At 44.8% G+C, this 16,608-nt stretch overlaps 1 protein-coding gene across 1 annotated transcript; it reads left to right on the top strand.

Moving 5' to 3' along the window:
* The first annotated feature begins 5,692 nt into the window (after nucleotides 1–5,692).
* On the top strand, nucleotides 5,693–16,014 carry LOC116494923 (ovoinhibitor-like). The gene is made up of 16 exons (XM_032197066.1): nucleotides 5,693–5,747; nucleotides 6,528–6,547; nucleotides 7,388–7,524; nucleotides 7,709–7,769; nucleotides 7,876–8,009; nucleotides 8,512–8,572; nucleotides 9,520–9,656; nucleotides 10,123–10,183; nucleotides 11,049–11,185; nucleotides 11,620–11,680; nucleotides 12,795–12,928; nucleotides 13,022–13,082; nucleotides 14,363–14,499; nucleotides 14,899–14,959; nucleotides 15,309–15,424; nucleotides 15,969–16,014. The coding sequence occupies exons 1-16, from the start codon at nucleotides 5,693–5,695 to the stop codon at nucleotides 16,012–16,014; spliced, it is 1,419 nt and encodes a 472-aa protein (XP_032052957.1).
* Nucleotides 16,015–16,608: the final 594 nt, after the last annotated feature.

The raw sequence follows: 16,608 nt of genomic DNA on the forward strand, positions 1-16,608 counted from the left end.
GCGCTGTTGGAGTCACCTTTGTCCCCTTCTGCAGCAAATGGGCCTGTCCTTGCTCAGGTGGAGGGCGAAGAGTTGTGGGGACCCAGCGGTGGCTTCCCAAGTTGGCCCCACGCGTGCTGTTGCGGTTGCTGCTCGGCTCGGGCTCTGCCACCTCGCTGTGTCTTAGCGTGCTTCTACAATAAAGATAACTCCACAGCGTCCTGTCACTTTTCTTCACTGAGCCTCGTGGGAGGGATGTGCAAGTCCCTGCTCCGGCTTGTCACCAGGCGTCCCTTGGGCAGTAAGCATGCACGGAGGCCCCAGGGGTGCATCTGCTGCCGTAAATGCCAAGCGAAGATGTCAGACCCAGAAAGGAAGAGTGTGGTCTGGGTTTCATGAGGAGGGGCCAGGGGTTGGGTTCTCTGAGATGTGAGGCCTTTGATAAATTCCTTCACCCCCCCCCCCCCCCCCGGCCCTTTTCTCTTGCCTGTAAAATGGACATTAAAAGATGCTTACCTACCTCAGAGGGTTGTTTTGAGATTTTAATTGGTTTACATGTGGAAGCCTGCAGAGGGAAATCTGTTTTAAAACACTAAACCTGGTGTGCAGGCAGTTTAACTGCTGGAGTAAGTGCCTTCTTCCAGCCCTTTCGGCTTTGAGAAGCGCTGGGGAGCAGATGCACCTGATGGGTCATGTCAGATGGACATGAGGCTTCTGGATCATGGGCATGGCTGGGAAGGTCTCTGGGATCCACAGTGTCCATCTGGCCTGTGGCACATCTGAGGCTGTGCTGGCCAAGCAGAGAGCTCAGCAGCCCACCGTGGTGGCCTGTGGACCGCCACCACGTGCTTCTGGGTCACCTTTCTGCCTTGGCTTGTTTGTGCAAAGCAGGTCCTGTGCCGCTGTCTGATGTCCCGGAGGGCACGTGGGCTCAGCCAGTGCAGGAGGGGGAAGAGGGGAGAGAAGCTCCATGACTGTTGAACGGTTTAAATTATTTAAGGAAAGAAAAATGTCACTTGGAGATTTAGCTGTTTTGCAGTTAGATCTAGTTCATCTATATTCTGAAACTATTTTGAGATGAAGTTGGGTCTTTGAGCTAAATGCTCCCGGGGCTAGCTAGGGGTCTATTAGCGCCATGCACCTGAAAATTGGGTGGGATTTGCAAAGGAGGAAAATGTGATAGTGGATTAACAGAAACCTATTGGTGGTTTGCATGCCTTTCCTGTACTTTTATAGCTGTTACTTAAAGCAAATATGTTCTTATTTGTATAAACTTTATTGCAGGACGTTTCCAGAAGACCTTGAGTGAACACGCAGTGTTTGAGTCCACTTTAGCTGTGACCTGATCTGTAAATATGCTCTGTTGCAGATAAGGCTGGAGTAACTTTCTTTCAGATTTTGGCAAGATTTCACTCAGTGCCAATTAATTTGGCTCTCCTCACAGATATTGATTTTTTTTTCAATTAAGTTATCACAATTCTTTTTTTTTTTCCTTAATGCAGCTAATGAAAATTGATTTTTACTCTCATAAAGTACTTCCGCATGTATTGCATTTATCAGTCTATGACTTTATTATCAGCAGATTCTGACACAAACAATGGTTAATATTTTGTATGCTGATTTTTAACATGTGCAAACACTATTGTTTAGAAATAAATTATCACTGATTATTTCTACATGGAAAATCCCACCACGTATAGTTATGCAGGGAAAAGTCACTGGTTTCATCCTATTTAGCTGTTTCTGGAGGTCCAAAATTTGTCTGTCTTTGAGCTGATGAAACAGGTGAACCCTTGAATGTTATTTATGCAGCTTGAGAAGGTTGAATATGAGGCAGTAAAAATGTTCGCTGATGATGTCTGCTCACTGATTCCAGCTAAAATCATGTGCAGGAACTTCTGTGTGATATTTTTTTAAAAGCAGTACACAGTTTGAGGTTTAAAATAAATTCTTGCAGATGAAAATCAGTGCACTTGAAAGCGCTATTATAACTTGTAGTGATTTCATGCATTCAGATTTTGAAATAATCACCCATAAAACCTGCATTAACTGTGTTCCAAAACCAATGAACTGATGAGGAGGGTGCCCTACTAGCCTCTTCTGCCAGGGCTTGAGCACCTTCTGAATTTCTCCTGCTACCAGCAGAAATGATCATTCACAGGAATCATAGCTGGCAATAAGGGTTTATTAATCAGATTACAAAACTGCTAAGAAGGCCCACAGCAGTGACTTGCTAATTCTGCCTTTGCTGTTGTTAGTGAGCCTACCAGAGGTAGCAATGGCAACTCTTTCTTGCTTTCAGCAGCCCTCCTTCTTGTCATTCAGCCTCCCTTTGCAGATCAGTCCAAGGACTTACGCACCCCAGTAGCACCATATGCAGCAGAGCTCCAGGTGGGACTCCACATGAGTGATGCCAGGTGTTATTTCCATGGGGGTCCTGGGGAGGAGGCAAAAACCTCAAGAGGTGTTATGAATATATTACTCTCTCCTTTTATTTTGCTCTTGGTTACCCTTGGTGTTGCCCTCTAATGCTGTAATGAGACCAAAAGAGCTCTCGATGAACCTGGAAAGGTACTAATACTCTGGGACATCTTCATTTTGCTGTAAATTGCACGTTATTGAGGGTGTCTTACTGCCAATGGGCATGGCCCCCATGTGGTTCACAGCATTTCCTGAAGCTTGGCAGGACTGGCACTACAAATTGGCAGCTCTAGGCTGTTCACGAGTCTCCTGCCTTCTCACACAGCGTTTCCTCAAGTTCTCCCAAACGTTGCTGGGGTTTTGAGCTCAATTGCTCCCTGCAGGGGCCTTGAGCCACTTGCTTTTTTTTGCATGGAAGGTGTCAGGTACTTACATAACCTGCAGGGATATGCAAATGCTGCTCAGGCTTTATACTGAGGACTGTTGACTCTGGCAGAATCCTTCGCAGACCTTGTACTCCTGTGCTGTTTACCAATCCCCTGTGGCCTGTCCTTTTGGAGCCTGGCAGTGCTGCCCGCCACCTTTCATGGCCACCACAGCAGCAGGGCCTGTGCACAGTGGCAGGGCCTCTGCATGAGCCTCATGCCAGTCTGCAGGAGGGCCCTCTGTTGCAGAGCCATCTCTTCTGACTGCCTGGGTGTCCCCCTGATGCTGTACCCTCCAAGCAACTGCTGTGTATGGGTTTCAGCCTTATCTCCCTTGATTATCACAGGCTGTGCTCCATGGTCCACCTGCTTTGTCTCAAGGACTGGTGAATGGGCCTCTCCTCTCTTTAAGGTTCCTATTTAGCACCCATTGGCATACGCCTCCTGTCGTGCAAAAGTCTCCCTGGTACATGGAGCTCTTGTCCAGGCCCTGGGAGCTGCCCTGCTCCAGTCTGCTGCAGGGGTTCTCCTGCTGGCCAGCCATCCAGCCAGGACTGCAGAACAAGACAGGGAGCTGGAAGAGCTCTCCAAAACTTTCCTCAAAATGAAGGTATGAGCAACTCCACTTGAGTGTGTCACTCAAAATAGTAAGATGTAGATGCAACTTGTTGCAAGTTAAAAAAAAAAAAAAAAAAACACAACAGCAAACGCATGAAAATTCAGACTTTCCCTTGATGCTGAAGGTCCTAAAAGAAATACTTCAGTGTTAGCACAGGTATATTGATATCTGCACTCTTGGTTTGTAGATAGGAAACAGAAAAAAAATCTGCATATATTTCTGAAAAACAGGTGGGTTGGCTTCATTGTCTTCTAGCCTCAAAGGGGTCACATTCTTTCTTGGCCCATGTGGGTGAACAAGCACTGTGTTGCAGCTGAGGTGGGGGGTGGCAGACATGGGCTATGGCTGTGGTGTTGTTTTCTAGATCCCAGTTCCTCCTCTAGATCACTGACAGGTGTTTTTTATTTGCCCCTTTAATCCATCTCCTATTGCAAACATTCCCTGAATTTAATAACTTAGCTAGAAGACAATTTCTGTGATCTTGACAGAACATGCTGAGTCAATCTATTTTAACTGCAGATTTGGTTTGCAAATAATGTCTCCTCGCCAATAAGGTTCAGGTGTCATCTTTGTGGACATTGGCAGGGATTTGCTTGACCGTGACAGCTTTTACGGAGTCTGGCAATTAAGTTGTCAAGTTGCATTTTCCTCTGACAGGCAGCATTAATTGATGATAGACTTGGCTTCAATAAGCACTGAGAAAGATAGATATTGTGATCAGGGTGAATAGAGGTCCTTATACTTGAGAGCTGTGTTGGTCCAAAGCTCTGGAGTCCTTGACACTTGGTGTTGTTGAGATAAGGGACAGGGCAAGAGATATCTAGGCTGAATTTCGGGGAAGTAACGAAAGCAAGATATGTGAATAGAGACCTCTGTAATATCACTAGGCATCGACATAGCTGGAAATGTTGGTATCTGGGGAGACTTTAACTTTGTAGATGCACACTGCAAACTACTAATGTTAGCAGAGCTTCTGGATATGAGGAGCAAACAGAATTTTTGATTAAGTAATCCCCCAAATCATGTCATTGTGGATTTGCTTTTCATGTGAGAAGGGTGTTGATGTCCTCCTCTTAGAAAAACAATACTCGGATGATTCAACCTGAACTCACTCTGTTTAAATCATGCCAAAAATATATTTGCAAATAAGGATTTTTACTACTGAGTACAGAATATGAAAGATTAAAACTTAGAAACTTGGAGAATCTAGGAGCCCAACTGAGGAGACTTGTTTTGAGACTAATGTATAGAATTGACAAAAATCTGCTTAAAGAAAGGAGAAAAACATGTTCAGGACTGATCTAAGCTGCGTTACTTTAATGCTGGGCAAACCTTCAGCTGAAGCTTGAAGAAAACTAAAGACATGAAGTGTAAAGGAATGATTAATGTACACTATGAATGTGCCGGAAGGTAATCGTGTATGAGCTAATATCAATCTTTACAAAGTTAGCTGACTTCCTAGATAAAGGAAGTACAGTAGATCTAGTCTATCCAGACAGCAAAGTGTTTGACCTGTTGCCCTGTGGGATGGTGTCATTTAGGCTTGGCGAGGTGGGTCAGGAACGGGCAACAGGGGAGGTGGTAGTGTGTGAACAGAGGGTACGACAGGAGTTATCAGTGAACAGCCAAAAAGATGGATTTGGGGACCAAACGTCATGGTTTTGTTCCTTGCCTTAATACAGAGAAAGCTGGTACATGGAGCAGATCTCTTCTGAGTTTGTTTTTTTTAAAGGCAGAAGAACAGTATTTCTTCCAGAGGGAATGGGGTAACCTTCTGGGCTGCAAGTGCCCAGGCTCAAACTGATGTGAAATGTAGTGGTGAAGGTGCAAAATCATGCCCCAAGGTGAAATAACGAGGGTTTTGTCTACCAGCTAGGAGCTTGGTTGAAAACTACAGCGGAGGAGAAAAATCTAATTGCATTTATTCCATTGTAGGGCAAATGAGAGCCTGCAATGTGCTGGGGCAGATCCGGGAGCGGAGGGGCCCTGGTACGCTCTCCACTTGCTGGCTCCCCTCAAGCCACACAAAAGGCCCCTTCCTGGCATACGTGCCTGCGTCAATCATTAGCTAGAAATCCAGAGCTGGGTAAATACATTTTGGTTTCCCGTGTTGATGACAGATTGGGTGTTACATCATAAGGTGGGACCATTTGACATGACAGTTCGCTATATATTCCCGCTCCTAGCTGTGCCCTTCCTCTCCCACACTGAGAGCGAGCGGGCTGTAGTGGCACGGCTGCTGTCTGCCATGAAGACCACCGGGCTCTTTGTGAGAGTGGCTCTAGCCCTCTGCTGCTTCTTAGGTGAGTGTTTCCCATCCAATTGCATAGGTTGCTTTAGCTGAACCAGTGGCCGGGTGATCAGCAAAAGTATTGGGGTCTTGTAATGTGCAGGAGAGCCTTATTCCATGAAGGAATATTCTTCCTGAGAGTGTAGCAAAGAATTAAACTGAAAGAACCAGGTTTCAACAAACCTCATGCAGATAACTGCTTTCATCTTGGTTTATAGGAGGAAATTGCTGAGGCAGCAGTCTTAGTGCAGGGCAGGAGCTTGCATGTGGAACTGCTGGGTATAAGGGCAAAGCAAGGCTGTTTGCAATGGCATCCATGTCCATGTGAGCAACATAAGTGCTAACTTTAATGGCTAGAATCGCTCTGTAAACTTTTCTGTGCTGTTCCTGGTAACTGAGAAGTTTGTGTCTTGGGATGGATAGTGCTCAACAGCCATCTTAAATGCACGTCTGAGCTTCTCGAAATCAAACACAAAGTCTTTTAGAAGAGGTTAAACTCAGAGTGCAGAATTGAAAATGCCTATATCGCTTCCCTGTAATGTCTTAGGAACTGATTAATACATATGGTCTCCCCCATTCTATCTGCCATCAAAAGTGGAATGAAACTTTATTTAGTAACTTTTAATTCATCTTATGAGCACTTACTAACATAATGTAAGACTGCATTTTCTTAAACCCAATAAACCAATCAACAAGTCACTGAATTTAATTGTTTTGTAGGAAGATTTGCATGTCATCTCTGCACATCAATATATATATATATATTTGTTTTCTCTCTCTACTTTTCTTTTAGATACTACCTTTGGAATTGAGGTGAGTTACAGATTTTTCCATTTATTCTGTTCTATTCTGAGCTTCTGGTAAAATAGAAACAGTATATAATTACCTGATGAGCAAGTGGATTAAATCTAATGAAATCCTGGCTGTTCAAATAACATTTGCCAGTGCATGATTGAATGATATTGCCAAATCATGAGAAAGTAAAACACCCCCCCATTTATACTATTTTCAGTTCATTAAGTAAAATGAAGAAAGCAAGAAGTAATTATACAATCCTATTATAATGACTCTTAAATATAATTGAGTTACTCCGAGTCAAAGGGCAGTATATTACCTCCTCAAGAGGAAAGCTGTCTTAAGATGATATGCTTGAACACATCAAAGACCATGATTCTGATATTTTTTCTATACATTAAGACCCATAGTATTGTGTTCTTTTCTATCCCTATATTGGGTTGAGGAAAACAGCGGGGTCTGTGTGATGGATTTGTCTGCAGGTTCTTCCCACACAGTTATGAGACTCCTGTAACTCACCAGAGACTGTAGCATGATTGGAAACGATCAGATTTGAGCTGAGGGACTCTGGAGTACGGCCAGGCTCCCAATTATCAGATGCCTTCATTAGGCACTGTCTCTCCCACAGCTATCCTTCCTCTATGTCGTACCTCCCCCGGCCCCCAGCAGGAAGGCGTAATCAAAAACTTCTGTAGAGAAGTTTCCCTGCTCCTGACAGCCTGAGCAGGTTCAAAATGATACCTCTGGGTTTCCTCCCGGCTGGAGCTGCGGGCACTGCTGCGGGAGGTGGGAGGCTGTGTGGCTTGTCCTTTCTGGGCAGGAGCTGACCTTGGGGCCGATGTTGTGCTGCTTTCCCAGGTTGATTGCAGCCAGTATTCCAGCGGCATTGGCAAGGATGGGACCCTCTGGGTGGCCTGCCCAAGGAACCTGCAGCCAGTCTGCGGCACCGATGGCTCCACGTACAGCAACGAGTGTGGGATCTGCCTCCACAACAGGTGAGATTTTCTGGAAACCCCATAGAAGCAGCAAGGTATGGAATTGGGGTAAGGGTGGCAGCTCCGTCCCCCAAAGGTGGGCTGTGCAGAGGAACATGTGAGTTAGCACCAAGGTGTTGACACTGCCAGCAGGGAGGTGATGACTGCTCTGCACGATTCCTTACACAGGTCTACTTTCTTCTAGGGAGCACAGGACAAATGTAGAGAAGGACTATGATGGAGAGTGCAGGCCAGAGCACGTTACGGTAGGCATAACAGTAAGACAATGTCTTGCTCTGCTGTTGTCCATGAAGACTTAATTTTATTTAATTCTTTTTTTATTTTTTTTCTCTATTCCTACTATTTTTACAGATTGATTGCAGCAAATTCCAGCGAACTGTAAGAGGTGGTAGTGTTCTGGTAGCCTGCCCAAGGATTCTGAAACCAGTCTGTGGCTCAGATAGCTTCACTTATGACAACGAATGTGGGATTTGTGCCTATAACGCGTAAGTCTTTTCTGCAGAACATCCTTCTGGATAGTTAGTAGTAGCTAAGGCTCTTGGAAACACTTCTGTAAAACACCAGGATTTCTTAAGGCAGGTGTCTCGGTGGGTCTCTTTGAAGCTGGCTACTTGTAATTCTCCAGCCAACTTCAGTTTTCGGCTACTTGTAATTCTCCAGCCAACTTCAGTTTTCGGCTACTTGTAATTCTCCAGCCAACTTCAGTTTTCTTCTCCATTCTCTCTCTGCGCTCGTGAGGGGGATCACAAAAGAGCCAGAGCAGAACCATGAACGGATCAAACTGTTGCTCCTAATACCATGTAATATGGAAATACCGTGCATTTTCTGCTCAGTAAGTGGTTGCTACTATCTGTAGGGTGCATCCAGACAACTCAGCCAGGTGCTGTGCCCTACATGACGGGTGGGGCCTTTCTTGTTCCAGTGGCTAGAGGGAGATAGGAAAAGTTATTCTCAAGGCTCCCTAACCAAAGAACCTCTTTCTTCCAGAGAACATCACACCAACATTACCAAAATGCATGATGGAGAATGCAAGCTGGATGTTGTCTCAGTAAGTGCAATAGAAATCAAAATCTCTCTCTTAGGGCTGTTTAACAGAGAAAATCGCAGTGATTTTTCTAGGAAACTGCAAGAGGATGATATGACAGGACTTGCAAGGGTCATGGTCCATCCTCTGGCTTTCTGTCCAGTGAGGGTATTTTTTGCATCTTCCCTGTCCCAAAGAGAGGGTCATTCCATACATTCCACACCAAAGGGACAAAAAAGGAGGTCCAAGATTTTCCTGGCATTGTGCTGTACAGGTTGGCAGCTTTCTCTCTGAAGATTCCTCCCTTTGCATTTCCACCCTTTGCAACAAGCATTCAAATTCCCATCCTGGTTGCTTTCACAGACATAGTGAGATTCATAAGAGCAATGAGCGTACATATTTATAGGGTATAGCTCATTTTGTATTTATACAGGGCCAAGAGCCCAGTGCCTCAGGAAGAAAAGCTTATATATTTCAGCACAAAAATCTGGAGATGCAGAAAGTTCATTCTCCAACTGACAGATAGCCATTCTTTAGCCCTTCAAATCCCATGCTTAACTACAGGGAATTAGAATTAATAAGTAATCATGGTGCTGGAGAACTGGAGAGAAAACTAACACAAACCAAAACAAAATTAGTTGGATTTCTTGCGAGTGAAAAATGTTTTCACAACCATTTTGTTGATGAGAAGGGATCCTACAATTTTATATATGTTCCTCTGCCTGAAGAATTCATTCTCCAAGATAGGTCCTTTTTCCCAGCTCCTAAAGAATTAGGATAATATTCAGCCTATTTCTGATACAGTTTAATTTAAGTATTTTGGTGGCTTTGTTCTGTCACAGAAACTACAATGGCTGTGTGTTTTTTTTTTTTTTTTCCCATTCAGGTGGGATACCAAATGAAAAGGTTTTGCATTGACTTTTCTCACATTCCTAGGGCTCCACCGGGGCTAACTCTCCTTATTTTGGCAGATTGACTGCAGTAAATACCCATCAACAGTCGCTGAAGATGGCAGAAAATTAATAGCCTGTCCCAGGATCCTGAATCCAGTTTGTGGCACAGATGGCTTCACCTATGATAACGAGTGCGGGATCTGCGCCCACAACGTGTAAGTGCCATACGTACCCCACTCTTTCAAAGTAGCCAGCAGTGCTTCACAGTCCTGGGAACCTCCCTTCTACGTTGCTGCTTATGCCTATGTCTTAAAGTGTGTTTAAAAAACGGATTATTTGGGGGTTCATAGTGAGTTTCCTTCTGTGACCCCCTCTTCGTGCTCATGAGAGGAAACCTGCAAGAGTCAGAACATGGCTCCTTGGATTAGTCTGTAGGCTGGGCAGTGACTGAGCAGAGGAAGGAATAGTTCAGAATATTGCTTTAAATTAGATGTTATGAGAAGACGTGAGGAGCTTGTTAATGTGCAGAGTAATGCAGCTATCTTGATACAACCTTGTAGAGAGGCTGAAGCCCTGTTTTTTTAGGTACCTGCTTTAAGCTATGTCTGGTTCATTTTGCATGTGAGTGGGACTAAGAGTTTAAGCATTTACTTACTCAACTCGATTGTCTCCCTCTTCCAGAGAGCAGAGGACCCATGTCAGCAAGAAGCACAATGGAAAATGCAAGCAGGAGGCTCCTGAGGTGAGTATACAATACAAGGCATATTTCTCCCCTTGTCTCTACCTACTGAAATATTTCCTGAGGCTACATCTACTCTGAAAGTGAGCATACTTGAAGCCTGGTTCTCTTTACACGTCCTTTAAGTCTTGTCAGTCCCCCCTGTGTAAGGATGCCTACATATTCCAATCCATCCTGGTGCATGTGTCCTTTGGGTCCTCCTTGCTTGCACAACCCTGGCATATGAGAGCTAGACACAGAGTTTACATTACGTAAATTTGTACCTACACCAACCTTTGGGCTGAGGATGTATTCTAGACTATGGAACTCACCTGAAATTCTGGACTGAGACAATGGGTCCCAGACCTGGCATCTAGGACATGCCAACATATGTACAATATGCAAACAAAATGAAACGTGGTCAGTGGGGGGTTTAGAGCTTCCTTTGAAGATGACCTCCAGATTCATCACCAGCAAAGTCCAACTTGCTTTACTATTTTGTTTGCCTTTGTTTGTTTGTTTCGATAGTGCGGAATGAAAAAGATACTTTTTCTTTTTCCTTTTCTTTTCTGGCATATCTTGCAAACATTTTCAGTCAAAATGTAAACTCCTTGGGTCAGAAGTGGAGTTGGATGGCATTTGGGACTGACTGAGCTACTTGCCCTAGTGATTTGGCATCTTGCAGACTATACAGTGCTGTGTAGTTCCTTCTGGGAATGAGAGGATTCATGCAGAACTGACTCATGCTGGTTCTGAGAGAACTGAAGTACAGCAGAAGTGTTGTTCCAGCATCCCAGTATAAAAGATATGGAGACAAGCATGAGATGATGCTAGGGTTTGTCTTGGAGAACAAAGGTTTCCCCAGGGCCAACACTTCTGCTTTTTGCAGATCGACTGCAGTCAATACCCAGCAAGAACATTTAATGGTGGTAAACGTATGGTGCGCTGCCCACGGATCCTGCTCCCAGTCTGCGGCACAGACGGATTTACTTATGACAACGAGTGTGGCATCTGTGCCCATAACGTGTAAGTACTGCAGATAGGACTTACTTTTGGAGTGACTAGCCATGGTTAGTACTCCAGGTGGCTTCCCTTTTGATACTGGCAAGTCTGTGTGTCTCTTTCTGTTCCTTTTTCAAACTCCTGAAGCTCTGTCACCTCCATTTCCTTTCCTGATGTGCTCCTCAGGGAGCTGTGGGGGAGCCAGCCACCAGCCTGAGCACCCTGTGAGGGCTGTGGGATTTGGGCAGAGGAAAAAGTGGATGGGACTGCTATGAGTAGACCTTAATGGTCTGTTACTGCTTAGGATTAGGTTTGGTAATGACAGGTAGAAGCTGGTTAATTAAGCTGTCAGATGCCTCCTCTAACATGCGCTGGTTAAGATTTTGATCTGCTCTGTGACTGCTGGATGTTACAGGGTTCAGCTGGTGCGCAAGCTAACGCTGGCCTCTTCCTTTCAGACAATACGGGACTGACGTTAGGAAGAGCCACGATGGAAGATGCAAGGAGAAGAGCGTTGCAGTAAGTGTAAATAGATGTAAAACGAGTGCTTTCTCCTGCGCTCCCCAGTCTCCAGGAGGAGCCGGGGGGTGCTTGTGCCTTGTGCTGGTGCTGCAGTGCTCCCTATCCACTTGCAGCAGCTGCAGCCAAGAGGCTGTACGTTTGGGCAGCACAGGAGGGAAGTAGGCTAGGGCTTGGGAAACAAAATTTCTCTGAACAGAAACTACCAAAGGCAGCCCAAGAACCATGCAGCCCATTTTAGCACAGTAGGAGAGGACAGAAAGCTGTGCTAGATGTCTGTGTTTTCATTCAGTGCTAGGATTTCCATTGCAGTAGACAGGCTAAAAAATCCTCATGCTGTGGTCAGCCAAGAAAAATCTGCTTCCAGGTATGCATACAGAAATAGCTGTATAAACATGCACAGTAACAATATGTGCTGATAACATCTCAGCACATTTATTCTGCTTATGCAGAGCAGCTCTAAAACACTGAAAATAACTTCATGCATCCCCAGGGAATGAGATATATTTTCTATAGTAAAGACATGATGTTACAGTGCTGTCTTTGCTATAATTTGCTCTTGGACTGTGTAGGAAATATGGGTAATAAGAGAGACTACACTGGGGAAAATATGCAAAATGACTGTGATGTGTCAGATGTTTAGCTAGTGTAGACTGACTTCCACAGCCATCAATAGATATTTGCCTATTTATCCTCAAATACTTGAACCAGTTGTAAAGATTTTTGCAACAGGAGCTGGTGAACAGTTTATTGTTGCTGTTTTGAAAATTCTGAAACAAAACCTCAGGTTTAGTTAAGTCAGGCTGGACCTAATGTCAAACTCCTTAAATCAGGTTCCTATGGTCAAATGCTTGTTTTGAATCTTATACACTTCCTAATCCAGGAAAACGATCTTTTTGGTCCACTATTCCTTTCTTCCCTCTGTTAGCAGGCAATACCAAACCCAACTACAATTACATAATTCATTTCTAATGGAAGACCAAACTTAAAACAGACCCTGATTTTCCTCTGGCAGAAGCTTTCAAAATCTGGAGGACAAGAGCAGGCAGACTGTAGCTGAGGCACGTTCCCAGCTCCCAGCAGCTGGCCCAGCATTGTTACTTTTTCTCCCCAGCTTGATTGCTCCACATACCTGAGAGAGACCCCAAGCGGTGAAGCCATTGCAGCCTGCCCCTTCATCCTGCAGGAGGTCTGTGGTTCTGACGGTGTCACCTACAGCAACGACTGCGCACTGTGTGCCCACAACATGTAAGCCCTGCAGGTCACCCACTCAGAGATCACCAAAGTTGCTTGCTGAGCTTTTAAAACTACTTTCTCTCTCTCTTTTTTTTTTTTTTTCAGTGAATTTGGAACCAGTGTTGCCAAGAAGCACGATGGAAGGTGTGTAGAGGAAGTTCCTCAGGTAAGTGAGACCCAAAGAAAAATAAGAGCTTGAGGTGGTGCTTGTTGCCTAATTGTAGAAGTGCTGGTTGGTTTTCATGGTGTAGCCTCCACTGGGTCATGCAGCTCTTGCTGCCCTTTTTCCTGCGGGTGAACATCACCCTCTGGCAGCAGGAACTTCCTGCAGTCGGTCATGGAATGAAAGAGAAGAGAGCAGGTGAGGAATGATTTATGAAACAGGTAGCATAAATGATTTAAAGCATTACAAGGAAAAATTTGCTTTACCACAGCAGTCTATCATAGCCGCCGCAGGAACTTAGCAGCCTGTTTTGGCAGTATGGGAAGGGGACGCAGGTGACCCCAGCTACCTGGTGCCTTCTAGATACTTGTGCTTTGCAAAAGGATGTGCTGCAAAAATTAGAAAATTACCTACTTTTTGAATTCCCATACCTAATGTACCAGAGGATTCAAACTCCTCTGTTGTTTTTTTTTTTTTCTCTTCTTTCCTTTTTTTTTTTTTTGTGTGTTTGTAAAAACAATATAATCCAGTGTATACCAACAATGAATTTTGTAAAAATGCTGGATTAAATATATTTGGCCAGCTATAAACTATTTACAGTCACTGGGGAATAGAAAAACAAAGCCATCTCATTATCATGTGTTTGAAAGAGTCAACATCCTGAGTCAGATATTTCATTTCTATACAAACAGACTATGAAATGTCATTCCTTTGTTTCCTGGGTACACTCTGTGCTCAGGCCGGGTGAGATACATAAATCAGCAAGGAAGAGCTCACACTGGAGAAACTGGGACTGCTGAAACACAAGGCCAGTTCTTCAACCGGTGTAAATCATTTTCAACTGCTGTCAGTCCTTCTGGCAGATTTCAACACTCGGAGCCAGCCCCTTGCAACAAAAGGCCTGTCAGCACATCTCCCCTCAATTCTTGTGGGCCGTGAAACACTCCTTGGTCACATTCAGCTTCTCTTGCAGGAAGTGCATAAATCATGCCATTTTGATTTGTTGATTATTTATGAGCTTCATTTTGCAATATCCCAGTAGGTTCAGCAAGGCATAAGGGCATCATGATAAATACAGAGCTGAATGAGTGATGTGCACCTTCAAGCCTTGATTCAGTCTTCTCCAGCATAAGGCTATGAAATGAAATTGCTAGCTTTCAATGAAGAATGAGTTAATAAATAACCATAATCTGTCCTGTGGCAGATCCTAAAAGGCAGAGGCATAAACAGGGGTTTGTGTCTGGGCACCATGGCACAGAGCATTTGCTGTCTTTGTTTCACAGCTTGACTGCAGCAAGTACCCAACTTCCACGCTGAAGGATGGCAGACAGCTGATGGCCTGCACCATGATCTACGATCCTGTCTGTGCTACCAACGGTGTCACTTATGCCAGCGAGTGCACACTGTGTTCCCACAACCTGTAAGTACTTGCCCTTCTCCTTTGGGGAACCCACAGTGGCTGTGGTTGGACCATGTCCTTGAGGGCTGAATAACGCACATGGACTCTATCTGAAACACTGTGCTGGATGGGTCCCCTCTTTCAACCCTGTTGTCCTGTTTGCCATGGTTGGCATTTGAGATGGGCATTTAGCAAGGCCGATTGCCCCCAGAACTCCACAAAGAGTGTTCATTGACTGGGAGACCATTATTCCAAAAGATACATCCCCACTCTGTAAAGGCACACTCTTGCTAATGCTATGCAGCCAATGCTAAACTAATATTTCTGAAAATCTGTGTGCTATGCAGAAATGAGGCTGTGCTCTTACACCATGGTTCTAACAGTAAAGGTTGCCTCTAATGTTTTCCTTCATTCTTCCAGGGAGCATCGGACCAATCTTGGCAAAAGAAAGAATGGACGCTGTGAAGAGGATGTTACAAGAGTGAGTGGGAAAAGATGGGGACAAAGAGCAAGGTCCAGTATCTGTTATAGCTATGGGGAGCTGTGCCCTGCTCTGGGTCACAAACCGGAGAAGCAGCATGCAGCCTTTGGGAATTTCACATTGGTCATAGAACAGCTGCTCTCCATCCCATCGCTCTGTAACAGTGTGGGAAAAGGATGTGGCCGTGGGTAGGAATAGTATGAGGTCACATCTGCCACCAGGAGGGAGCTGAGTTGGTTATTGTCATAATTTTCCAGGCAGTTTCATTTCTCAGTGGGGTGTCCTTGCTCGTGGTGGGGGGACATGGTTTGCTCTCAGGCAGAGCCTCATGTCCTCTTTGTGTGTGCAGGATTTTTGCCGTGGCTTCACAGAAATCTCTCCCATCTGCACCATGGAATACATGCCCCACTGCGGCTCTGATGGCATAACATACAGCAACAAATGCACTTTCTGCAATGCATACCTGTACGTACAGAAGTAAAACCCTTCCTCTCCTCATTTAATTCCTGTACCTGCTACAAATGTAGGGCTGTTTTTGTAAGGCATTTTTGACTAAGTGCTTCTGGGTGTGTGAAGGACATTTCTGGTGCACCATGACTTCTGCAGGGAGGTGGGGTGTTTGCTTTTTAATGGAAAATGCAAAGCGCTCACTTCTGGCAATCTGTGTGTGGCTTCCTGTTGTGTGGTGGTGTGGTGTCTTTTTTTTTTTTTTTTTTTTTTTTTTTTTTAACTTCAAAGACAGTTTGCTTAATTTCACCAGCGTGCAGTTTGTCCCGCAAGCTCATCAGAGCATGAGAGAAGTACTTCACCAAACTAGCTGGATTATATCAAATGTTTAGAACCTGTCATCGTTCCTTTAATGATAATAATGAAAGTAAATATTTGGGCTTTTGAGACTGTTCTTTACCTTCTGTCAACATTAAGCCAACATTTGGGCTAGTGACAAGAGAAATACGGCTTCAGCACCGAATACAGTCTTTGTCTAATCCTTCTCTCCTCTTTTCACCAGGAAGAGCAACAGGACTCTCAACCTCATGAGCAGGTCCTCATGCTAACTCTGCAGTGGAGTCCAGCACGGGAAGACAAACTGCCTTGTATGTGACTTTTTGTGGGCTGATCTTCCCCAACAGCTTTCCTTCAGCTTGTTTTGTCTCCTTAAGCTCCTGAAACACGTTTTGGTCAATAAACTCACTTGGCAACATTTATATGTCTCCGTGCCACGTTTCATACCTTTTCACCCTTCTCCTCCCCAGCATGGTACTTGTACTGGTGCTCATTGATTCACCTATTGATGTTCTGCTCTACCAAACAATGTGGGTAAAGACTTTCCTGCCAGGCGTCCATGCCATTCCCCCCTCCAAAGAGGGGCCTGGGCTCCCTTTGGAGCTCTCTGGCATTTCCTTATGCCTCACAGTCTCCTTTCACCCAAGTTTTAACATCCTGGTGTGACCTGATCGTGGTCTTCCTCTCTGTAGTTGGAGGGAGACATTCACCTCAAGGGTGGTGTGGTCCTTCTCCTCCACAGGGCAATGTCTAAGGTGGGGTGGATGGTTTGCTCTCACAAAGAGTATTCTCTTGCTGTTGGCTAGAAAGGGAAACTCACGGAGTAGCTGACAGGTGCCCCTGACCTGGCTCCCGCTGCCTCCACT

The sequence above is a fragment of the Aythya fuligula genome, chromosome 14 (assembly GCF_009819795.1).
Source record: "Aythya fuligula isolate bAytFul2 chromosome 14, bAytFul2.pri, whole genome shotgun sequence".
Taxonomy (NCBI): Eukaryota; Metazoa; Chordata; class Aves; order Anseriformes; family Anatidae; genus Aythya; species Aythya fuligula.